Source organism: Odontomachus brunneus, unplaced genomic scaffold (genome assembly GCF_010583005.1).
Source record: "Odontomachus brunneus isolate Ranch 3 - 2012 unplaced genomic scaffold, Obru_v1 Obru_scaffold_040, whole genome shotgun sequence".
NCBI classification, from domain to species: Eukaryota; Metazoa; Arthropoda; class Insecta; order Hymenoptera; family Formicidae; genus Odontomachus; species Odontomachus brunneus.
In genome coordinates, this window is record NW_022639490.1 from 1,203,030 (window position 1) to 1,229,298 (window position 26,269).

At 42.8% G+C, this 26,269-nt stretch overlaps 2 protein-coding genes across 9 annotated transcripts; one reads left to right on the top strand and one right to left on the bottom strand.

Annotated features, from left to right (window-relative positions):
* Positions 1 to 2,321: 2,321 nt before the first annotated feature.
* Positions 2,322 to 20,769, bottom strand: LOC116844312. 4 transcript variants are annotated; one of them, XM_032815704.1, is made up of 11 exons: positions 20,673 to 20,769; positions 18,057 to 18,206; positions 17,674 to 17,832; positions 17,160 to 17,572; positions 15,704 to 16,181; positions 14,888 to 15,228; positions 14,597 to 14,805; positions 13,703 to 13,988; positions 13,475 to 13,617; positions 13,094 to 13,243; positions 2,322 to 11,045 (listed from the first exon to the last, which is right to left on the bottom strand). In XM_032815704.1, exons 2-11 carry the CDS (start codon positions 18,177 to 18,179, stop codon positions 7,534 to 7,536), a joined length of 5,814 nt encoding a protein of 1,937 aa, XP_032671595.1. In that variant the 5' UTR covers positions 18,180 to 18,206; positions 20,673 to 20,769; the 3' UTR covers positions 2,322 to 7,533. The 4 variants fall into 4 exon arrangements, with proteins under 4 accessions (XP_032671595.1, XP_032671596.1, XP_032671593.1 ...); XM_032815705.1 differs by lacking the exon at positions 20,673 to 20,769 and adding an exon at positions 20,016 to 20,457 and having other exon boundaries at positions 14,597 to 14,802; XM_032815702.1 differs by lacking the exon at positions 20,673 to 20,769 and adding an exon at positions 20,016 to 20,457.
* Positions 19,645 to 25,656, top strand: LOC116844313 (iduronate 2-sulfatase). 5 transcript variants are annotated; one of them, XM_032815708.1, is made up of 9 exons: positions 20,735 to 20,886; positions 20,989 to 21,019; positions 22,100 to 22,418; positions 22,985 to 23,162; positions 23,493 to 23,623; positions 23,704 to 23,875; positions 24,013 to 24,393; positions 24,492 to 25,033; positions 25,126 to 25,656. In XM_032815708.1, exons 3-9 carry the CDS (start codon positions 22,218 to 22,220, stop codon positions 25,459 to 25,461), a joined length of 1,941 nt encoding a protein of 646 aa, XP_032671599.1. In that variant the 5' UTR covers positions 20,735 to 20,886; positions 20,989 to 21,019; positions 22,100 to 22,217; the 3' UTR covers positions 25,462 to 25,656. The 5 variants fall into 5 exon arrangements, with proteins under 5 accessions (XP_032671598.1, XP_032671599.1, XP_032671602.1 ...); XM_032815711.1 differs by lacking the exon at positions 20,989 to 21,019 and having other exon boundaries at positions 20,739 to 20,886; positions 24,013 to 24,162; positions 24,256 to 24,393; XM_032815707.1 differs by lacking the exons at positions 20,735 to 20,886; positions 20,989 to 21,019 and adding an exon at positions 19,645 to 19,788.
* Positions 25,657 to 26,269: the final 613 nt, after the last annotated feature.

A 26,269-nucleotide genomic window follows, 5' to 3' on the forward strand; every position in this document is an offset into this window, starting at 1 on the left:
ATATATATATATATATATATATATATATATATATATATATATATATATATATATATATATATGTATATACACAGGGTGTCCCACCACTACCGCATTATCTTTTAAGGGCGGATTCCTGAGATAATTTGAAGAAAAAAATCCTAATGCAAAAATGTTGAGGCTATAATACTTTTCAAATTATGAACGATTAAAGTTAACCAATTATACTGGCTAAAGTACGCCAATATATATAGATATAGATTCACGAAATGTCTGATGAAATATACATGAATCACACACACAGAAATTCTGATTAAAGTTACCAAAATTCTATTGAAGTTAACAAGATCTCTGGTTGCAAGCAGAACTTGCAACTGTTAAAATTGAAGAGTCACAAATTCCAGTTAACCAAAATCTTGTCAACTCTTGAACAGAATTCTTGTAGCTTTTAAATTCTGGTTTGCGTTCATGTCTCAGACACTTCGTTAATCCAACCAAATCTTTTCTTCTCCGTGTGATAATAAAATAAATTTTCCTCGAGTGTGAGTGAACTACATATAAAATGTCGTGTCGGTTTTATGTGAAGATTCATTAACCAACATTGTGAATAATGAGGAAAAACGGCTCGAAAATACGTCGACGAGAGATGCGACCTTTTGACTCTTTACAGACTTCGAAGTGTTTAGAATGCGACCCGCTTTGTATCAATGATTTATACATATCAATGAGGTCGTATATGCTATCAGAAGTGCTGCTTCAAAGTGCCTGATAAATTACACCCTAGAGATATGAATCCATTTTCAAATATTTCTTCACAAAGAAAGTTCACTCAGTTTTTACATTAATTCGTCTAAATTCGGAGAAACCATTAGTTGTCTTCGCTCCAAATTTCTATGTGAAACGACGATTTGACTCTCCTTGCGATCGTTTAGCAGAGAACTCTGCAGTTCTCGTTATTCCTCTCGTCACAGAGAGAATAGAGGATTTTTGTACAGACGATCTTACAGTAAGCCTACGATACTGTTAGACATCGCGACACTCTTCGGCCTCCACTGTACGCGCAAATCGAAACTAATAATATCCAAATTATTGCGAAGTGGTGCGTTAGTCGGTGTGTATGATAGATATTACATCCGAAATGATGCATTCTCTCGTAGAAGAGTACCTTTGCGCGAGGAGATGTGTGTTACCGGTTACAATTATCCCTTAACTATTCAGGTAGGTTGAACTTTCCTAACAGAGCGGAGCGTAGAATACTCGCTCGGAGTGCACCGATTTGGGAGATTTGCAATGACTCTCCTTCACTTCTTATCGAGTATCGCGATAACATGCTAATACAAGAGCGACGAGGATGAAAATATCCTTCGAAAGCAAAATACAATACATTACTCGCAATCACATTCTCCGCACATGACGCACATGCATCCTGATACGCACGCACGCACACACACGCATTCCTGATACACTCGCGCACAATTTGTCATAAATTATAAATTGTAGATTTACGTGATACATGCCTGCATGTAACGACATACACAATCGCGACGAAGATCAGACGAGACGATCGATCGGGGGATTATAAATGATATTATGCATCGTCAAGAGTTGCGCGAGTAATACCGCATAAAATATCTAATACCGTTTGGATCGAGATCACTATCAGCTTGAGGGACGCATCACAGTTTTCGCGAATGATCTTCCTTCTCGTGAAGGACGACGCGATGAGATGTGCAGCGTGAACCCTTCCGAGCGCGACCTTCTCAAATCGGATAATTTTGCTTATCATTTATCACTTGATCAACGTTAATTTTATCTATCCATCGTTGCAGCAGCGATGATTCGCATCAAGTGCTCAGGAACGAGAAGGAAAATAAAGGAAAATAAAGGAAAAACGCGAAGGGCACGAGATGAGGTTCGTCAATCGAGCTGAGACGGCCGCGCGATTCACTCTCCACACCTCTCGCACGTCCGCGACAATCGGTTTGTCTCGTTTTTTTCGACGATTGATCCTCGAGTCAATAAAAAGATTCGATAAAAAGATGTCTTCGACGACGCTCTTACCCACCCCGACTGGGTCCTCCCAGTTTTACACACCGTAGTACAACGACATCGACGAGAACTTGTTTTTTTTTCTTTCTTTTGACGACGAAGAGCTACTGAGTTTATTGAGTATTTTCTCATCATTTTCTCTCAACACGCTCTCGCACGCAATATTTTTTTTCTATTTTTACTTTTTCATCGCTAATCATATGATACAAGAAACGCAATGTTATTATATTATTATTACCTACACACACGATTTTTTATCGTCGCCGTCGGCAACGTTGAACACGTTTTACATGTTTTTTTTTTTGTTTGTTTTCCTTCGGCTTTGTTGTATCCTTCGCGCGATGTAACATCCGGAAAGGAAATTTGCACGCTAAGCACATGCCTGTATAGGCCATTTTTTTTGACGTTTCCTTGTCGGGAGAATCAACTGAACGAACAAGTCCGCCGGCATTGAACGGATCACGTCGATCGGGCAAATTTCGTACAGCTAATTTATTATGATTAACTTCACGATTACTAATCAAAAAACTTACTCGTAGTTACTGTAAATTATATAACTAATATGCTCAGCTGTCGTTTTATCTCGCTAATACACAACTGCACGAATTTGCCATTCAGTCAACGCCTATTACGTTCCATCGACTTGATACTCGAAGTGTTCAGAGCGAGAGTGGATCGAATTTGCAATTTGCAAGGTTTGTGCATCAGACACAAACGCAAATGAATACAATAAATAACCACGAAACAAGTGCGAATTGAAAGTTGCGCGTATTATAAAGCTTTAGGCCACTTTCTCCCGCTCAGAATCCTTCATTCGTTCGAGCGGGCAGACTGATCAACTTTGTTCGTTCGATCAGCTTCCTCTCCTGATGTATGCATAGCGAAAATACGAAAGAGCAAGAAGAAATAGAGAGGGACTAGAGAGAAGGATGACGCTACCGATTGCGGAGAAGAGCGAAAGAACAAAGTGGAGAAAGTAAGAAGCTGTCAGCTAAGACCAAGAGAACCTCCCCGATGTGATTACGTCCGAAAGTGTGAAAGTTTGATGTGTGTATACAGTTCTGTTTCTTAAACTATCTTAATTCCTAAGTGACACAAACTATCAACAGGACAACGTCTTTTCCCTTGACATTTTTCACCTAAAACGAATTGACAGAAAAGTATGATGGCTTCTTTGCACGATTAGCTGATACAACAAAAAACATTGGCTGTCTTAAAACAAAGAAAACAATACGAAATTTCTGTGTGAACAGAAGAAAGCAGGAGAAAACAGAAGTAAGTGGAGAAACAAGCATATTGTACGACGTACAATTGCTTCTTCAGCGTGATTCGCAACGAAGATCTCATTTGGCTCGCATCAGTCATCGCAGAAAGGGCAAAATAAAAAATATTTTTCCCGCGGAGAGGATGCGTCAAGGAAGAATACTTGTCTGCGCAGCGCGTACATACTTTTCGGCCTTCCTAAAATCTGCTCGAAAATAAATAACTACAATACGAACGTTTAATACGATTCTCTGAGTAATAAAGGACCGCCCGGTTTCGGGACGGAGAGCTTCTGATCGCGCGCGAACGAGGCGCCAATTAATTCAGCGAAACAAAGACAATACGTTTCACTTCGACGGGAGAAGCCATCGAAGCGCAAAGCAGTCAGCGTTAAGGAGTTTATTCACTTAAACTAAACGCTTAAGTCCGAGTCTACAAGAAGTATAGTAGTCCTTTAGAACCTTTAGAATCTTTAGAACCTTATACTCTCAGCTTGAAACTATGTAATTTTCGACTACAAACGTTTTCTGTTGCTGCCTGAAGTCATAATCCCTAAGCTTTAAACGAATTGGCCAGATTCCAATTGTTGAAGAACGCTCCAGTGCAAAAAACGCTTTTTATCAGAAATTATAAGCCTTATAGCATAAAGCTCTAAAAACTTTTTATTTCTATCCGGATTAGAGCGATGCTGGATATCGATATAACACAGTTTTGTAGCTTTTCTTCTAATTAGGTGCATCAAGTTTAAAATGCTTTCATAGAGTAAAAATACAAACATTAATAAATAGCTGATGCTAAACAGTTGCATGAAACAGAAAAAATTTTTATTTACCAACTGATGATAAAAAAAGTTTTTTTTATCGAATTCATGTAATTATTTAGCATCAGCCACTTATAAACATTTGTACTTTCATTCTGTTTCAAAAGTGTTTTCAATCTGATGCATCCAATTAGAAGAAAAGAGAAAACTACGAAACCGCTTTTTGTCGATTGTCCATCAAGTTGAAGAACGAACATGAACTCACGGCCGAGCATACTCTTTTCAATATTGTTCAGAACACAAGCTTTTACATTCTTGAACCAATAATGATGCAATCACATCTTTGGAAACGTACTCTCTTAAAATGAATCAATGAAACATCATTGAAAGCAGTGAATGTACACTGATTTGCAGTTAAACTGAAACTGCTCAGTGCTATAATTATAACTGATATCAGTGACTTTTCAAGAGAGTAGAAATAACCAATGGGGAAGAATTGTACTCTAGATTTCTAAATCTACGATCGTCGCTCAAAGCCACGAGGGATACTACGATCTCATCAACCTTGAAACGCGCAATTTATACAAGAAAATTCCTTGTTTAAGCGAAAGACAGTCGAAAGAACCGTCAGTCAGTCACTCTTGCCAGACCTTACATTTCATCACTCCAACAACCAAACATCACTCTCAATGAAAACTCTATTGATCTGAAAAAGTCCTCGGCAATAAAATAGAAGCTAAAAACTCGGTCTTTGAGGTTGGAGTGACCGAGGTTAGCTGGCTTCGAGGAACAGCCAGCTAACAGCGTGAGGCTTTAACTTCACGTTTATTAATGCGGTGTCGAGTGCTTCAACTCAAGCCAAATCGCTCAAAGACACAACAGTGAACTTCTCGTCATTTGCATTCTCTGGCTCCGTGGCAATACAACGATTGCCATCTGATACTAACGCGAGTATCCGTGAGATACGCATCGAACTCCAGACAAAGAATCGATAACTGTCTGCAGTGCAGCCATCGTCTACCAACACTATCGCATCTTTTTTATTTTTATCACCCTTTAGATATACAAGGATAGAATGATACGGTAACACTAAATAGCGTTAATAGCGAGCTCCTCGAACGCACCACTGATGATACGTCAGTGAAAATGTACGCCTGGATTGCAATCCGAAACGTCCTGTTTGAAAAGAATTTTACTGAAAATCTACAATTCACGTTACATACATTATGGATTTCCCGTAAAATTTTCCTAAAAAAGGACGTGTCGTAATGCAATACTGGTGAATAAACTCCTTAATCGCTCGGTCAATTATACAACGACAATCTCTTCACACCTCTTTAGTGAAGTGCATATTCGCACGTGTACATTACAACGTGTCCATTGAAATCATCCGTCTGACATTACTTTTGTTATTGTTAAAACACTTATTATTTGTCGTGGCCGAACGTCAAAATTCGGAAATACTTCGCTAGAACAGAAACGCCACTCGATCTGGTCGTTTCTAAGGTACTGCTTTGAGGTATGTGAATGTCAATCTGCGAAATCGTCGTTAAATCAATTCTCGAGGTCTCGAGAAACTTTCGAGAAAGAGAGAGAAAGTATAATTATATGATGCGCGTACGGAAAACAAGAAAATACTTCTTTAAAGGGATGCTGTATACTGACACAATATAGTTCCGCAGTTTACACTGTTTTTCTATGTAATTGCATAGAATTGTAGATGCTCTTACACTGTGAAAATATAATGTCAATCCATGGAAGACACCAAATATTGTATAAACAAAAGTAGATTTTGTAGATAAAAATTCTTTTGTTTTTGATAGTTTGTGAATGTTTTTAGGATGTATGAATGCCCTTAGAAAGTCTTTAGAACGTCTTTTGGAGATTTGTGCTGTATGAGTATTGTTTTGTATAGCTAACTTTTAACTTCAATAAGTTGATTTAACGTCCACTTGACTTTTCATTGACTTTCGTTTGCGCAACTTTTAACATAATTTTTCACGTGACCTAAGTTAATTTAAAGACCACAGACAACTAGACACAATTTAGTTAAAAAAAAAAAACTACCTAACCCCCACCCTGTCTATACGCAAAAATGATGCAAAGTACGAAACTGCGTCACAAGTCAGTATCCAGCATCTCCCGTCAACTAAAGATACTTTCGCTGCAACCAGTGCAGTTTTGATTTCATGTGTAACATGTTTGCGTGTGACGAGAACCTGCGCCTGACGAAGTTAGGAGGATGTTCCTAATCGAGAACGGAAACGATCGACCGCATTCAACGTGAGCGGTGACGCTGTTTCTCTCGCTTTTCACGACCGATCACGATCAGAGAGAAAAAGAGGGAGAAAAAGAGAGAGACAAGCGGATCTCGGCGAACTGTGATATCGCGTACACCAAATTACGCCCCTATTATTCGGACAGTGTACGCGCGACAAGAATGTGACCGTGAAATATTCGGACGCTGGTTTACGTTGCCTGGCTTTCACAGAAAGCATATCCCCGTGACGGTGTGAGTGTGTGAATACGAGAGCTGGATGAGCTTAATGAGACACATTGTACGACAAAGAAGTATGGCCTATTGCGCGCGCGCGCAAAAACGGTTCCGCTCGACAGCGGCGAAGATTAGCCCCGCAAATGAACACCTTGATGACCCAATTATTCGCCATGGATCGTGAACTGCACCGAACAGCACGACAGGATCGACGACAGTGGGCGAAACGGTATATGCGCACTCGTCGTTTTCTTTTCTTTTATCCTTTGCGCCACAAGTAAACAGAGAAAGAGATAGAGACGAAGAGAAGGAGAAGATTCAAACTTATTACTTCCTCATTACAACCTAAGGCAGTCAAATCGAAATTGCTACGTGGGAGTTGCCTAGACGTCGAACTAGCAAAGGGTCCAGTGTTCAAAGAGCTCTCCTCGTTAATTCTATCAGCTTGTCTAGAGCTAACGAGTTCAAAGTTCTAACAACAAAGCTCTCTTCTAATGTTCGCCAAAGCACAGCCTTGCCCGTGAAAACGTGATGTGTGTATGTGTGTGTGTGTGTGTGTGTATATCTGCTCTTGTGCAGCAGGTAACTGTCTACTACTGATCGGACGCGGAAACGAAGAGAAGCGGACTCTCGACTCAGAGAGAGAACGGGAGAAGAGAGAGAGACGGTCGTCGTCATTGTAGCGAAACACACGCCGATCGGCACCGATCGCACAAACGAACGAACGAACGAACGAACGAACGAACGAACGAATCAACAAACGAATGAACGATCTATCTACTTATCTACCTGCCTATCGTTCGTTCGCTAGCACGGTGGGTACCCTTCGAGGTCTACATTCATCTACAGAGAGGAGAGAAGAACGACCGAGCACGATCTCGACGAATTCCCTCGCTAATCGTTCAGAACGCTAATCCACCCCCGTGACTTGCATCAGCAGTATGTAAAGGGCAAGGCTGGCCCCAGGCACGTCCACGCAATCCTCTACTCATCTGCGCTTTTTCTTCTTGGACCGGCTGTTGTAGGCTTTCCTGTGGATATTCATCGAGTGGATGTACGTGCGAGTCCAGAAGGTCCCGTTGCCGTTTCTTCTCGCGGCGTCCTGCTGCGTGCAGCAGGCGTTGTTGTCGTCGTGCTCGTCGGACCAGACGATGCCGCGATTGCCGGCGTCGTGATCCCCGTCGGTGTCGGGCACGACGTGCGTCGTGTCGTCGATCAGCTCGTCCGACCAGATCGAGTAGCGGCCGGACGACAGCCGCTCGCCACGCTCTTCCGAGTCGCTACGCTTGTCGGTGGTGGACTCGAGCTCGGCTCTGGCCGCGTTCCGAGCCGCATCCGGAGGCGCGTCCCGCTCGGCGGACGCGCGGCTCTTTTCCGCCTGTCGCCGTCGACGGCGCGCCGCGGCGAGCTGCAAACAAGATTCTTGCGATTCTCCTCCTCTCACGGCTGCGTTACCTCGACGTGTTTCGGCATCGTCGTCGTCGTCGCCGTCGCCGCCGCCGCTATAGTCGTCATCGTCGTCGTCAACGAATCGTTGACGTCGCCGCCGCTCGGCTACTACTTCCGCCGAGACAGGAGGACCACCATCCTCCATCGTCTTCGTCGCCGTCGCAGCCACGGCGTCGTGATACTTGATTCTGCGCGGCGGGTTTGTGCGCGCGGCGTCGTCGTTGTCTTCAAACATCGCCGGCCCGAGAAGGTCTATGAGGATACTGTCGTTCAGCGTCAGCGTCACCACAGTCGCCGCCGCCGCCGCTGTCGTTGTCGTCGGGTCGACGTTGTTCTCCTCTACACCGAGCTCCTCTTCCTCCTCTTCCCCTTCTTCGTCCTCCTCCTCTTCCTCTTCCTCCTTAGGCGCAGAAGCACGTCGAGAGTTCTGGCGTCCGCGTGACGTCGTGCGAACAGCCGACTCGGACGAGAGGTCCAGGCCGCAGTTGTCCGACGACCTCTCCTCCACCTCCATCAGCGGCTCCAAGTCGAGCTCCTTCGCGTCTGACAGCGAGGAGACGTTCTTCTTGACGATCGAGCTCCAGGATATCTCCTGTGCTCTCGGCTCCCGCCACTTGGAGTCGGCCACCAGCACCTCCTCCTCCACGGCTTCCTGAAGCTCGACCATCTTCACCTTGGACGAGTGGAACGACGAGTCCGCCGCGCTGTCCTGCGACGACTGGCTGTCCGCGTGCCACTTTTTGCTCTTGCGTGACTTTTTGGTGCGCGCGCCGGCGACGATGGCCTTCGGCAACAGCGGCAGTATCTTGCACTTGGGGGTGTCCGCCGCCGCCGCCGCCGCCGCCGCCGCCGTCACCGCGCACATCTTCTCGGCTTTCTCTATCGCGTCGATATCGATGATTTCAACAGCACCCGCCGTCGACTGAGGAGCACGCTTGCCTGGCAACGACGACGATAACGATGATGATGCAGAGAAGGAGCTCGAGGTTCTCGAGGCGCCGCGACTCTTGGCCTTCCTTGTGGGACTCACCGGGTACGTTGCTTCCTGTTTGTGCTCCGTGCCACATTTAGCGTCGCAGACCTCCTCCAAAGGATTATAGATCACGGTGATCTGTGCCGCGGCCTCCGCGGCTTCACTGTCGATCACCATGATATCCTTCCGCCTCTTGCTCGACTTGGACGGCTTCGGAGCAGCTGCCTGCTGCTCCGCCATCGACGGCAGCTCCTGCTGCCTCGTCAAGCTCTTCTCCACGGCGGCGATCATTGTTAGCGACTTCTGCGATGCGCGCTCCAGCTCGCGGATCTCGGAATGCTGCACATGCTCCAAGTCGTCGTCGGAGGATAACGCGTGCTTGCTGTGTCTGCGACCTGCCATGCGCGAGCCACCATCGTTTCCGACCCCGTCCACCTTCCTGGAGGACTTGGCGTCCGTACGCTCAGGAGCATCGCCAAGCTCGGAGCTGTGTATGTACTCCAGGTCGTCGTCCGAGATAGTGCTCTTGCTGCTCTTCCTTTGGTGCGCCACAGGGGACAGTTCCTGGCCGCGCGACGACCCGGACGTCGGGTCTGCGCAGACACGATCGCTGGTCTCCGCGCGTTCGCGCAGCTGCATCATCTCGGAATCCATATGGATGTGCTCGATGTCGTCGTCCGACTGGGTGGAGGAAGCGGCGGCGTCCTTGCCAGCTGGACAACCGCCGGCTTCCGCCACCATGTGGTACTCGATGGAGCTAAAGTCATCCAGGGGAGGAGGATCCAACGGCGGTAACTCGTCATCGTCGTCGTCGTCGTCGTCGCTCAACATCCGCACTCTCGCTCTCGCTTCCGTGGCTTTAGCCTTCTCCCTCACTCCGTCGCTCGTCGAGGACTCTTCCTTCGTGCGCTCGCTTTTCTTGACCTCGCACGATACCCCGCCGTCCTTGCCGGAGCAAGAATCTTGCGACACGATACCGGTCTTGGTCTTGTTTTTGTGCCAGGAAAAGGTCGCAGTCATTCTGCGACGAGAAAGGTCGGGTCCCTTCTTACTCGTCTCCCCGACATAGAGAACCTCCGTTTCGTCGACGCAGTCGTCGTTTGCTCTCTCATCGAATCTGTTCTGCCTGCGCGCACAAACATTCATCGACTCACCGCGTCTCACGTCCTCGATGATGACGCTGTCCTCGTCCTCTTTCACCAAATACTTCTCCACACGACTCAGCTGCTCGACTGGACGTTTCCGCGTGGAGTCCGAACTGTTTGATGACGTGCCCGCCGAACCGGACTTCTTGGACGACGATCTCTCGGGATCCACGACGCCAGTTCGCCTCGCGGACTTCTTCAGCGCTCCTCGTCCCACCGCGTGCTGTTCCTCATCCGCGAATACTCTCGCCTCGTCGGTCGTGTTCTTCTCGCGCATCATCGTGATCGCCGCCGTGGTCGCCGTTCTGTTCTCCATCAACGTGACACTGTCGTCGTCATAGTTGACGACATACTTAGCCTTGGCGAAGTTCCTCTCGCGCGCCTCCTCGTGATCGTCGCGCTTGCCCGACGACGACTTCTTGCAGTACCAGACGGTCTCCTTGGCCCGCGTCATCGGACTATTCGGGATCTCACCTTGCTCGGCGCACAGGCTCAGGCTCGTCGGTACGTCGCGAAACGCCTCCTCCCTTTCAAAGTCGATCGACGAGACGTCGCTGCCGCTCCCGGTCGCCGCTGTCCTCATCTCCGCGCAGAGAGCCCTACGCTCGCTCAGCTCGCGTATGTTTTCGTCGGGTACGCTGTCGATCGCCGGCTCGCTCGCCGAGCGCATCTCCGCGCAGATCTCGGTGAGATCGCGCAGCGTCTGGCCGCACTCCGGCGGCTCGAGGTCGCCGAGCGAGGCCGGACCCTCCTCAGCGCACACGCTTCTAGGTACCTCTGGCGGCGCGAGTATCTCCTCCGCGGAGTCGAACAACTCCTGACCGGAGTTGCTAACATTGTCCTCCTCGTCGGCCGACACGGTAATCACGGTGCCAAGAGGGTTGACGACTTTAGTTACCGGCTGACCCACCCTCTCAAATACCGATCGCCTACCTAGTAACAGAAAAAGCCGTTGGCAGGTATCAATATCGTGTGTCTCTTTCACTCACACACTCTCTCGCTCTCTCTCTCTCTCTCTCTCTCTCTCTCTCTCTCTCTCTCGCTCTCACTCACTCTCTCCCTTAAGTTCGTCTTTATCTTCGGTTTCTTTGTCTCTTACAAACGTCGAAAGTTGACTTGTGCACAGAACAGAGACCTCTTGCTTGATCGAGCAAATGGAAAATCATACAGAACGTGAAAAGTATCGTAGAAAAGTATCATAATGATGCGAGTGAGTCCTGTTAAACTACGGGGACCAGTGTCGATCGAGGTCTTTCTTTCTAGTCTCTCGAGGATACGTAGGACGAGAGCGACAAAGAAATATAATAATCCTTTGCCGTCCAGCACGTTCAACTAAGTAAGCGAGATGATACTCCCGATACGTGTACACATCACGATCACATCGCGACTGAACGTCAAGACAAACTTAACGGAGAGAATCTGTATATCTGCTTGTAATTGTGTCGCAAAACAAGTCTCTCTTTCTCTCTCTCTCTCTAATTTTCTAAGGTATACACAAAGCTAAAAAAGCCTCGAGCAAAATGTGGTGTAACTATAAAATGGTTAGTACAAAGACAGTACATAATTCTTGTAACATTCTTCTGGTTCTTTTTATCATACAGAGAACGGGCTTTCGAGAAACATGTCTCGCTGTTAGTGCTCGGATTCAATACAATTACGGGGACAAAATGGAGATACCTGCCTCTGGCCAGTTCTGTATCCACGCAAACTTACAACGCTAGTCGAGATATCCTTCGTTACGTACGGGAAGTAAGTCAAGGAAGAAAGAAAAATTCGCTCGCGCGAATATTCTTTGCTTTTTCTTGCCTTTGTTTTTTTGTTATAATACACAAGGTTTCGCAATGCGCCGCGACAATGTTATCGTGAAACATAGGCGAACGATTTTTGCCTCTCGAGAATCTTATTCCTTTGCTTCTTGGCAATATTGCTCTGATAAGCGGCAACCTCAGGACACGCATACGTATATCATGCCAAATTTTACGAATTTTTATACGGATGTATATGTGCGCGCGTATATGTATATGAGTCCTACAAGCTTTATGAATTCGAGCGCGAATGTTTGTTTAAAAAAGTATCTGATCGGATGTACATATATTCGCAAACTTGTATGCATAGTATTAAAGATTGCATTCGTTCGATGAAATTCAACGGAAGTACTGTTTTCTGTCTGATTGTCAAATGTGAGGACAAATGTGAGAATATACAGTATGGCAAAATGTGAAATGCAGGCAAACCAGATAATAACGACGCAAATAAAAATCCCCCGAGGATCAAATCACATACAAATGTCTCTCTCTTTCTCTCTCTTTCTCTCTCTCTCTCTCTCTCTCTCTCTCTCTTGCTTGTATAGGGAGTGTCTTGATTGCGAATCGCTTCGAAACACGCGGCGACACCGAAACTAGATCCAACTAAATGATCAACGAAATAGACCTGCATTCGTAATTGTGGTGCTTTCGACTAAAGCCAGCGTTTTTTCCTGCTGGATTGTTTGCGTGCTACTATGCTGGCTACCTTGTTGACTGTCTTGCTGAAAATAGTTCGTCTGCTGGCTGCTCTGCTGGATTTTCATGATAGATCAGATGCTATTTCCCTCACGTGGCTTTATATACTAGCTCACTGTCAGAGCCAATCAGGACGTTGTCTCAGATCACATGATCATGATTGACGCGTCGATGCAGTGACCGTCGATTCCATAAACGCTGGTTTCGATCATTAAAACTAATGCAATTGCAATTTTTCGACGTCGTAGCAGCAACAACCTACTCCATGCTTATTGAGCGCGACTCAATGTCTTCCAAATAGAATTGAGTTTCAGCCAGCGCGAAAGCTCGCACCGTGCGAAGCCAAATCACAACACGGCCAGTAGCACTGCCAGCACAGCTGCCCGCACGGCAGCAAGTAACACGCAATCCAACAGGAAGAAACGCAGTGTGTGCCGCTGGCTTAGGACGTACTGCAACGACCTGCAACAACGTACTTACCTGGAGCACGGTGCGACGCGATGGATATCTCGAGCATAGCTTCTGCAAGATCTTCCCTCAGCTGACTCTCGCAGCTACCGACGGCCACGTTCTCGCTGTCCAACGGATCGCCGTAAGCTTCCATGAACCTCGGCGATTGCTCGTAACTGCCTACAAAGTAAAATCAAATTGATACTTTTAGTTTGTATTTCTTTCTGTCTCTCTCTCTCTCTAAGAATTAAAGCGATAATTCATCATGAAGATATAATCAATGAATAATTAGTTCTATTAATCGTATCGTCATACATTAAGCTTCAATCTCTCTCCCTTTTTCCTCCAGATTTTAATCCACTACTAGATATATACTCGTTAACCCAATAATCTCCGACTCTGGATACTCACTTCCGGATCCGTCAATAACGACTGGCATCAGGGGTCTGGAGGACGCATGCGGCATATTGACGGGCTTCGACCTCGCCGGACGTGACCCACCGGATGTGACTCCGATCTCGACCGCTTCCGCTTCGACCAAATTGACGGAGACACTGGACAACAACAGATATCTCGTTCATAAGTCACGTCGCTCGAGAAGGGATTACAAAATTAAGTGAGAAAGTGAAGAGTACAAACCCGCTTGGCGCGTTGTAAGTCTTGAACACGAACTGCGGTCCCATCCACAATCGTCTGTGCGGTCCGGCGTGCGTCACGATCTCCACTTGACTCAACCAGCGATCCTCAGCTGTGTCGAGCTCCTGGCTGTTCTTCGGCGCGAACGTAACGCTGAGCAACGGATTGGATAGAGGCAACGGTGGGGCAATTTCCGAAGAGGTGGGTATTCTCAAAAGCGGCCACTGGCCCTTCGCCTCGACTTCCAACTCGATCATGGTGTCGTCGCAAACTTTTTCCTTTGGCACTCCTGAAACCAAAATAACAAGGTAAATTTCCTAGTAGTTGAACATGTCCCAATAATTAAAACATTAATAATATATTTGTATATTTAACATTTTAAAAAACCCTTTGAAATTTTTTGTTACAATATATTTCTTTATGCCTATTTGTAATATTACTTAATTGAATTATTGAAATTGTTGAAGTTGAATTATTGAGTCTGCATTATTCAGTAATTAGGATTTGATTTATTTTTTAGTTTAATTATTGATACAGCCAACATTATCTAATATCTCATTGTAATTATAATTGATGCAATTATAATTGATATTTACTGATTAACTTATCTCTTATTCTTTTTGGTCTCTGATAAATCAAACTTTTATATAAACGTTATTAGTGATTCCATTATCTATTAATAAAAATCAAAAACTGTGTTTTCTTATCATTAGTTTAATTATTGGGACATTTGCCTTACGGAGGTGCTCCGTAACTCAGAGAGGAAAATATATTAAAATCGTATATCTCTCTCTTATCTTATGTCTGATGATAAAAATCGGCCAATATCTTTCGCAAAATATGTGCAATAAATCGTGGAAAAGTACAAATGCATTGTATATCTTCTTTGTCACGTACCAGCAGCCGGTTTAGGTTCCAAGTCGTACTGTATCAGATTGCCGTGACACGCCATAATGAACAGTGAATCAACAGCCCTCTTGACAGCCTTGCTGCTGGACTCCCTTTGCGCGTATATCCAGGCTCTTGGGGGAGCGAAGCACACACAAATCTTCAACGGCAAGGTTCCGCTGTCGTCCGAATGTAATCGTTGTCTCTGCTGCGGCCTGCTGTGATGACGTAATATCCCTCAATCGTATCCTCATTGTTTCTTATCGCTCTTTACGAGATCTAACACTCAACAATAGTTACCTCGGTTGTGAGGAGCTGTTGACGTGATTCAGCGATGAAGGTTGCCGTATCTGCGACAAAGGATGCAGTATCGTTGGAAGCGGGTACGGTGGAAGTCGAGGGTTCGAATACGGATACACGGACAGAGGTAGCTCCGCGTGAGACACAGGCGAATGAGACCGAGTGCCGTCGTCCGTCAAGCCCGCGCTCTTGTGGAATCTCGACAGTCTGTTGACCACATGAGGCGTAGAATGCGTCCTCACGCCCACGAGACCACCGTAAGGAGCGACAGGGAAAACGTGAGTGGTACCTCTCACGGTGGAAATTGCGGCCCAACGTGTGTCGCTCGAGAACACCATGTCCTGGTACAAAAATCAGCGGCATTAAGCGATGAGATATGCTCGAGCCGTAGGGTGAGGTGTATGTGTATATACAGGATGTCCCACATCACGGGATTTCAATTTTAGACTTCAAGAGCTTCTCCGAGTAATTTAGAGGCAATTTCTCCTTATCAAAAATATCGAAGAATAATCGATATTTCTGGTATTTTCTCATATTTCTAACATCTTTGTACATAATCTGAATAATAAATAATGTAGCAAATAATACAACAGTGATAGACATAGATCATGTAGTAAATCGAACAAAAATTTAATGAAGGTTCACTCGAAATTTAATCACCCGAAAATCGATTCACAAGATGCTTTTTCGATATTTTAATGGAGGACAAATCTAAAATCCAATCTGCTCCTTCACCTCCTTCAATAAAATTAAAAGATCGCGAGCGTAGGATGTCCTGAGTGTATAATCAAGCAGTAAATAAAGCAGTAAATGTACCTGTACTTTCGCGGTGGTGTCGCCACGATGTAAAATATACAGGTGATGCACTGCCGCCAGTGTCGGGCCGCCGGGATGCGGCTGAATTCTGAATACATGAAAATCATGTCCTCTTCTGTCCGCTGTCATTAATAACGCGCCGGTTAAGTCGAACGTCATGGCAACGATCGCGTCACTATGGGCAGTAAAATGAGCAATTACAGTCTCTATATTCGCATCGTCTAGCTCTTTCTCCTCTTTCGCCGCTTGAAGATCCAATATCGTCACGACACCCGGCTGTGTCACGTCGTTGCCCGTGCTGTTGACGGCCATCGGTGAAACGGAGTTCCCCGTGAGACTCGAGGCTACAGTCTCCCCGAGTCCACGAAGACCCTTGCCCAATGACTTCGCCGCGTATAGAACCGTCGCCGTGTAACTTTGTACACCCTCGCCTTCGCAACCGCCACTGCTTCTTCTTGCGGGTAACAGTTTTCTCTCGCTGTGAACATTACGCAAAGAGCAGTTTGTTTTGGGATCAAACCAGATGTAGTAAAGTCTGACCGAAGTTGTGAAAAATATTAATTAAAATTTCGCAAATTTAATCATTAATCTGGACCGATACATTTCAATTCGACTAATTGATGATTGATTTGAGCAAAACCAATCAAAGAATGTTTAATTGATTGATTTCAACGAATTTAAAGACTGTTCCATTGACGAATCATATAAGCGATTTATATGAAGAGAATCAAGGATCGTTCAATTGACAATTAAATTTAGCAAATTTAATTAAATTTAATTGACGATTGAACGTAGAACATAGGAAGGAATATAAGAAAGTGTAAATAAAATAGTGTTTTTATGGATTTTGACCTCCTAAATATGATAAAATTTAAAAATTTGTTTAAAAGTTGTTCCGGGAACACCTCGAAAATTGAGCAAGAACATGATGTATAGAAATTTGGTTAATATATGAAGCTATCACAAGAAAGAATGAAAGGGTTTTGTGTGTACATATAGGGAGAGGGAACTTAAGTAGAATTACATAAAATCGGGTTAAAGAGGCTCCCACAAAAATGCATTCAATAAGACGAAAGGCGTGTGTATTTGGAGGATGAGAATAAGATATACAACCCTTTTTATTCTTATTCTCCAAATACAAATACGTTCCTTCCGTCAAATATACTTTGTTCAATTATGAATAATTTTTTTAGTTCCCCTTGCCCATATTAACTTGCAATCGAACTGCCTTGAAATGCATTCGTTGAAATCAATCGTCAATCGAACGATCTTCGATTGAATTTGTCGATATCAATTGACAATTGGACAGTCTCCAATTGAGTTAGCTCATATTCAACTAGTTAAACACGATAATTAATTGAAAGAGTAATCAATTACTCGCAACTCCCTCGATCTAAGGCGGAAAACATTCGTATTGTGGATTGACACGGGATCAAATGTACAAAGTAAACGGTACCTGTAAGCAAGCCATCGTGTTCCCAGAGCGACGGGGTTTGGATTCGGGCCAGGGCTGGCATAGCAAGTGGTGATCGTTATAACATCCTCTAATGTTCTGGCATCGAAGACCGCAATTTTTTCTAAGAACGTCACAACCACGGATCGCCTGTTCGCTAACACATCGCAGACGGGATTTTTGAATTTTATGCTTTTCACTTGCTCGCTGGTTTTTAAGGAGATGAAACTGATGTGGCAAAATTGTGGTCCCGGACCAGCGGAATCGCAGATGGCTACCATCGGCCGTTTCGCTTCGAATGGGTCGACGTGTTCGTCGTCAGTCTTTGGATTTGGTAGAATTCGAAGAGTACGAACCACGCCCTGCCGCCATGATAAGACCTCTGTTGCCTCTCCCGTCGCTGCTATCAGCCATACCTGCATTCACAAGTTGACAGTTGTCATAACAATGTGTATCAAGAGTCTGACAAGAAATAGTATTCACGATATGGCATTTTGAATTGAGGACAATTATTTACCTGAACACCAGTCGCATATCCTAGCACCAATAACAATGGTGGTGTACTGGAACCCTCATTGTAGTCGGGATATAAAACGGGGTCATTTATATCCGCATACTCAAATCGTGCCCATGATATGGTTTCCTTGTTATCGGAGTTGGATACTCCAGCGTATCCCTGTGAAAATAAGGGAAACCCATCAGAAGATATAATATATTATTAATAATATCGAAAGTAGCTGCAGGAATTTTTACTCTTTCTTTTCATAACATAAGACCAGAGTACTGTTTATTTAAAGTTTGAACAATAGCAGTAATATGTAACTTTATTTTATGGAATAAGTTAACTCTCAGATTTCCAAGTGTTCAGAAGAAAACAATGATAATGCAAAAGAAACATACCTGTGGCACAATGTCGTTGATGATTCCAGCAACACTATCAATAATCGATCGATCCACTATGGGTTGAGGTGAGACAACTTGAACTCCTTTATGCACACCTCGTCTTGGTGATTCCGCAGACATCTTTTACTCCAAATTAATTTTATCTACCTGTAAAAACAACAAGATTCCTTTACATTATCAAAGATGTAAAATACATATATTATATGTTTACTTGAAAATACTAGGCTCAATTAAATTAAAAAAAAGACCACACATATCAAATATACTTCTTATTTGAAAAAAAAAAAAACAAATATTTTTGGAAATACAAAAGATATTTGTACAAATTAGACCACAAAATACAGTTTAAAAATTTTATATTTATGATTATTTATAATAATTATTTAATGTGTATATAAATAAGAATTTATGTGCGTGTGGAATATCACATAAGAATTTTTATTTTGCGTTGTGGATAAACTATAGTGTGCACTTTGTTGTATCATATAATTTCTCCCTGCGACAAATAATCACGAAATAATCACGAAATTATACACGGGTGGCGATTATCAGGACAATTAGAATTTATCAACGAATTCTGTTTCATTGCATAGCAATTAAAATCGTACAAATAAATTAATAAATTACTACTGCTACACACTGTGACACTGTTCTCTGTAATAAAAGAAAAAAAAAACATAACATCTACTAGACGCTGTCGCGCGACGACAATGTTGCGAAGACAAAGGAAAACACGACTCGCCGAGCAGGAGATACGTCGAAAAGACAATCGTTTCGACAATAAAAAGAAAGAAACAACGCGCTTCAACGAGGCCCTCACCCCGAGTGTCGTCGAGAAGCGTACAAACAGCCTCGACCCGACTCCGCTCTGCACCAGAGAGAAATATTCTCTTTACTGGCAGAACATCGCAATACGAGCGGCGATTGCACGCATAATCCTCGAGCGCGAGCGGACAAAGAACTCTTTCGTCCAAGGTGTACCCGTCGTCGTTGGGGTCGAATGTCGTCATTACGCGGACATCGCTATATCGCTAGGCGCGCTGGCGACACGTCGTTGTGGCCGTCGTCGTCGTCGCGCCAGACCGACAATCGTCGTCCTCGTCGTCGTCCGAGAGCGCCCGGATATCCCACGGCGACGACGGAGCGTCGTCACGCGGTGCATTATTTAACGCGCACGAAAAGTGGGAAAGTGCATTGGCGGACGATCGTCGGCGGCGGCGGTGGTGGCAGCGCGATGGTGTGTTGTTGACGGCGGATGGGTTGGCGGCCACGGGAGCGGGGATGGGGCGGCGGTAGGGGGGAGTCTATTTTGCCTGCCGTGCGTCGTGCACAGAGAGTGCTGTTGCACAACGCGCAACCACAGCTGTGCGCGGAATGCGCGCTCAGGGACGAGGAGCGCGAGAGACGAGAAAGTGCACGTCGTATCTGATGAACAGGAAGAAAGAGCGCGACGCGCGGACCACTCTCGCATAAACAACGACACTTGAGCGCGGACAAACGGGACGTCCGCGAGAGCGAGCGAGCGAGATATAAAGAGGAGGGAGGAGGGAGAAGAGGGGCGACGGTCACGGCGAGCGACGACGACGTATCTCTCGCGAATTGATAATATACGACGGTCGCGTATAAAACGTTTACGCAATCGCGTTAAAAAAAGCGACATCGAGCGAGCGAGCGAGCGAGCGAGACAAAGAGGGAAACTAAGCGAGCAGGCGGAGCAGGGCAGGGCAAGGTAGGTAGGCAGGCAGGCGGAATAGGCAGGAAAATCGAGGGAACAAAGCGAGCTCGCGCTGCTTATCGCGCCGTTGTTATCGACGTGCTCTCGTGTGCGTACGTAACGTCGGGCGAACGGGCTGTGCCGTTTCGCTCGTGATCGATAGAAGAGAGAGAGAAAGAGAGAGAAAGGGGCCGACGGAACGCGGGGGGAAACACCGCGAACCGTCGATCGGCGCAACTTACTTCACCGTGCGACACCGTGTCTTCTCATGGTGCGTGGGGCCCGCCACCTTCTCGCTGTACACTGCGTCTGTCTACTGCGTCATTCTGCGTGCGACTGACAAATCAAACGGAAGGACGGACTGACTGACGAACAATCGGCGGGTCGGTCGAGCGGGCGAAACCGACGACGACGACAATGATGTCACCCGCGCGAAACGTCGATCCTCGGAGCTCCGCCGTCGGGGAAACGCGCCACGACGCGCGACTTCCTCTCGCCTCACCGTTCTCCTCTACCTACTCGTCGCGGAGACACACGACGACGAGCGCGACGATCACGACGACACTGCGATGCGTGCGGGCCGCACTGCGCGACTACTGGACGCGGGCGAAATGCGCGACGGGCCCGCCACTGGCTACGTTAGCGTTGGCGTCGTCGTCGTCGTCGCGCTGCGCGTATGTGTGTGCGTGCGTCAACACCGCGACGGTCACGGACTACTTCGTAGTCCCAAAGAACGAAAACAATAATCAGCTGATTCGACGACACGGCGCGGTGGCAGAGTGGGGAGGGGGGGGATAGGGAGACGACGGGGAGATCGGGATCGGTCGCGCGACCGGAAGTAGCGCCCGTTTACTCGCACACCCGCGATCGCTCGCGACGCCAGATAATCGATGCTTGACCTCGACGTCACGGCTAATCTCGACAACTTCAGTCAACCTCAGCTCTCGCCGCTGCCTGCGGAGTCATCGTCGAGACGAGACGATATTAACTCGGTCGTATCTGAGGGAGAATGGAAATGTACAGTACAAATGTAGGGGAGTAGAGGGGATAAACGAGATCTCGAATGAGAGTAGCGGTTGCAAAACGAACAGTGCAGCTCGAACGAACTTCAAGGTAATGTTTACGCATAATGCCTGTCAGCCCCGATGACGCATCGAGAATATTACGTGCGCGGCGTAACAGCGCAATATTACCGCGACTGGTGGCCTGTTACAGGATGTGAGGCCTCGCGAGGTGACGTAAATCGGTAAATGATACAACGGCGACGTATAGCCGACCGACAATAAACAGTAGGCTGCGCGGAGCTAACCAGCTGTCGTAACGTCGCCAGCTGACTTCGGCGATCACGTGATCGCCCAGGCGCGCGTTCCCGCGCGCCAAATTCAACAACGGCCAGGCCCCGATTCGTGTTCCGTACTTTTAAAGTACTAAAGATGTATCAGAATAATTTTAATTTTTTTTACCAATTCTCTCTAATTTTTCTTTTCAATAAATGCCTAATTTCAGGAAATATTACAATGTGTTATCAATATTCTTTATAGGTTTAAAATGATTGCAGATTTACATACATATCGTACGACTAAATTATATATTAGATTTTGTTGAAAGATATATATTTTGCATATAAATTTATACGAGAAATAACGAGTTACTTATATATACACTAAGAAAAGCTACTTGAAAATTTGGGGAATAAACTTTTGGGAAATAAAGTTTACTTCTATGAAATAATCAATCTAATTATTTGTATAATTTAGTAAACAATTTGAGAAAACGAATAATAAAATCAAGATTATTTTAATAATTTTCACACTTCTACAAATAATCCAATGACTCAACTAAAAGGAAAACACGGTTAATTTGACTTTTTTCAATAAATAATAGAATTGCTAACACAACTGACGTTTATCTGAAACTTTAATTTGTCGAAAAATAACAGGAAATAAAATAATTAGTAAATATTAATTATAATTTTTATGAAACTGATTCGATAATGTTGGTTGTACCAGTAATTAAATTAAAAAACGAATCATATCCTAATTACCGAATAATATAGACTCAATGATTGAATGCTTATTAAATAATAACTGAACTAATAAGAAAGCTAAATTATAACCAAAACTAATGATTAAATTATAAATTAGCACATCTGTTAACACAAAATTTCGAAGACTATTGTTTTACAAATATTAAATATAAATATATTATTAATGTTCCACAACATTGGGCATGTTCAATCGCTGAGACGTTTATTTTGTAACGATGTAAAGTACAATCACACGTTTTTACGCAGAACTCTTGTTATCATCAGATTTACTTCTTCTAGGAAAAACCCAACAGAAATAAACACTTCGAATGCACGATGGATATGAAGGAATATGGAAATACCTTTCTAACATAACGTCGAGTACATTCTCTTCTCAACATATATTAAGTCAGTGACGATGTTTACTGCGATCTGCTTCTTTTCAATCGCAATTACGCTAATTCACAATGCCGCCGTTGCCGCTCGTCCGAATTTCTTACTGATCATTGTCGATGATCTGAGGACTAGTCTGGGATGTTACGGCGATGACAAGGCGTACACACCAAACATCGACGCTTTGGCTAAGGACAGCATTGTTTTCACCGAGGCGTTCGCACAGGTCTCTATCTTTGCTTAAAAAATCCGATAGAGACTTTTAAAAATGATCCAGTTATATTGATTTTTTTATTATATTTTATGTAACTTCATCGGATTTTTTAAACAGAGATGTGTTTTAGAGCATAATAAAGCTTACACAAGATTGAAATATCTTCTAAGGATCTTCATCCACATTCTTTAATTCGAAAATATTATGTAAACACACATATATATGATGTATATATATATATATATATATATATATATATATATATATATATATATATATATATATATATATATATATATATATATATATATATATATATATATATATATATATATATATATATATATATATATATATATATATATATATATATATATATATATATATATATATATATATATATATATATATATATATATATATATATATATGTATGTATATACATATAAGGATGATAATAAGAAACCTTATCCTTGTCTTAAAGAAACTATCGAAGACGTACAATTTTCTTTGAGGAGAAACTTTTAAATACGCTTTGCTGTTCACGTGCAGCGTATCTAAAAAAAAAATGTTTGCAGCAAGCTTTGTGCGCGCCTAGCAGAAATTCACTCTTGACGAGCAGGAGGCCGGATACTCTTCAGTTATACGATTTTTACAGTTATTGGCGCGACACAGTTGGTAATTATACCACTTTACCGGAGCATTTAAAGAATAATGGTTACACTACAATGTCTATAGGAAAAGTATTTCACCCAGGTAAAGTGGTAAATTATATAAACAGTAATTAATATTCAGGTTCAACTGGCTTCCGGATCAGTGCCGCATCCTTTTCAAGTTCAATTTTAGAATAATTTGTGAGAAACAAATCCACCGAGACGCGTCACCAACTCTCGGAAGCCAGATCGAGCGTTTTTCGATATATATATATATATATATATATATATATATATATATATATATATATAATTTATATAAATATGTAGTGTAAATTATATATGTATATTCATACGCACTATTGATTACATTAATTGTTTTTATCTGATTTTGAATTTTGTTAGTCAGGACTGCGAACATTTTGTTTTTCAGGTATAAGTTCTAACAGATCGGACGATAGTCCTTATTCATGGACTGAAAAGCCTTTCCATCCTTACACAGATCTATATAAAAATGCTCCCGTCTGCAAAATAAGCTCACAATCAAAAGCGGCGCGAAATATTGTAACGTTCAATAAGATGTCTCAATGTGTCATAACTTACATAAAATGCATCTTTTTGTGTAACGCATATTACATTTATAGGTGTGCCCGGTACACGTCTCAACTATGCCAAACAGAACGCTACCCGACATAGAGACGTTACAGGAAGCGAGAAAATTCATACATAAACACAGAAGAGATTCCAATCCCTTCTTCCTCGCCGTTGGTTTTCAGAAACCTCATATACCATTGAAGTACCCTGACCGCTTTCTAAGTACATTCTCTAGCTTTTATCTTATAACAAAGTTACACGCCTAAATTATCAACTTCATTACACTATGAATATATAATTTATACGATTTATACAACCTATGTATAATATAATTTTCGTGTTGCTAAATATGTTCATAGAATATCATCCAATTCATAAGTTTAAAATGCCTGAGCCGTACCTATGGCCGAATAGTGTAAACAACGTCGCCTACAATCCCTGGACCGATCTTCGATGGAGACAAGACGTAGCAAAGTTAAGACTGAAGTTCCCATGGCAAAAAATTCCAGGTACATATTTATCTATATATTTATTTCATTCGATTTTGCGTGTATCTACATTGTTACGTTTTCTTTTCTTTCCTTTTGAATCGTCATTTTCAGAGGAGTTCGGCAAGCTGATTATCCAATCATATTATGCTGCCGTATCTTACATCGACAATATGATTGGTAAACTTATGTATCAATTGCACGTCTCGATGGTTCGAGATAATACTATCGTAATATTAACATCTGATCATGGTACATACATGTCTAATTAACAAAGTAAAGTACGCACCCACACACCTCATATACACACACATACACATTCGTTATGTAACTGAATTTTAAATATATAGGTTGGGCACTTGGAGAACACGCTGTTTGGTCGAAGTACAGCAATTTTGACGTATCTGTACATGTACCTTTGTTAATATCGATTCCAACGTTCACATTTGATTCTGATAATTATCACGTTAGAACTATCGATCGTACGAAATGTACCGCAAAGATTACAAACAGCAATATCACCACTGAATTTTCAAAATACATATTCAATAGTACAAAAATAAATGAAACAGAAACACGCGAAAATATGAAATATATGAACAAATATAAAAGAAACGTCTCAAGGATGTATAATCGGCAAAGATACAACAAATTTATGAAAAGCAATGCATCACATCGTAAAATGCAGAGGAAATATAAAGTAACGAATGCAATTGTGGAACTTGTTGACATATTTCCAACGATCGCAGATTTAGCAGGTGTGCCTGTACCAATATGTCAAATTAATAATAGAGACCATAAGTTAAGCAATCTCACTTATCAGAAGGAACCCGATCTTTGTAGCGAAGGTATCACACTTCTACCACTCATAGAGAGTATCTCAAAATACCAGGTGAGACATCCTGTTTTGAGATACACTAAACGACTTTACAAAAATAATGTACAAAATAAAAAAATATCATTCTCATATTTGTAAAAATTTAGAAGGTATCCTGGAAAAAGGCAGCATTTAGTCAGTATCCGAGACCAGGACTTCAACCTACGCTCCATCCCAACAGCGATAAGCCACATTTGAAAGAAATAACTATAATGGGTTACACTGTGAAAACCAATAATTACCGTTACATTGCGTGGATACCATTTGCGTACGAAACGTGCAAGCCGGATTGGGATGTTATTATCGCGGAGGAATTATATGATCACAAGACAGATAGAGCAGAAGATTTCAATATAGCGGCCGTGCCAAATATGCTAAGTATAAAAGAATATCTAAAGTCGTTGTTAAAAAATGGGTGGAGAAGCACTCTTCCAACATACTAAACTTTGATGCTTTAATGCCATGTAAGTAATTATCATCAATGTGTTTAACATGTATCTATCTTAAATATTAATGAAACTTCTTGCTTGTTTATGTAGCACATATGTAGCTAAACTTAAACTTATAAATTAGAAAATTAAACAACAATTATTTAGATGTCGCTAAATTTATAAAATAAAATACATGATCTAACGAAATCTTATCAAATTTTTTGTTAATGTTCTATTGATAGATTTCTTCCTAATTAATATATCATGAAACTCTCCAAAATTAATTTATAAAATACTTATGAAAGAATTGTAATTGTAATAAAACATGAATGAGTAGAAAAGAAACATTATGTATACATACGTACATAAACTTATGTATACTAATAATGTAAAATAAAAATTATCTTTATTTAATAGTAAGTTAATAAACTATGAAATATATAAGCCAGCCTCTTTGAGGCATACTCTACACTTTTTTCGAATATCTACTTCTATAAAAGATTTGCAATACGAGATCTTAATATGCGTCTAACTATATTATTTTGTATCGCACAATCTATACAAGAAAATTTCGACGGTATCAAACATGAGACTCGTCTAGATGTATTATAAAACTAATTATGTGGTTAACTGTAGTAATATAGCTCTATTATAATATCTAATAGTAATCATTCTCAAATATTTTTTTTATATTACATAAGAAAATAACATTAAAGATAAATAATACACACGTTCGTATACAATCCATATTTTTTTTTAAAAACTTATCTATATATATATATATATATATATATATATATATATATATATATATATATAT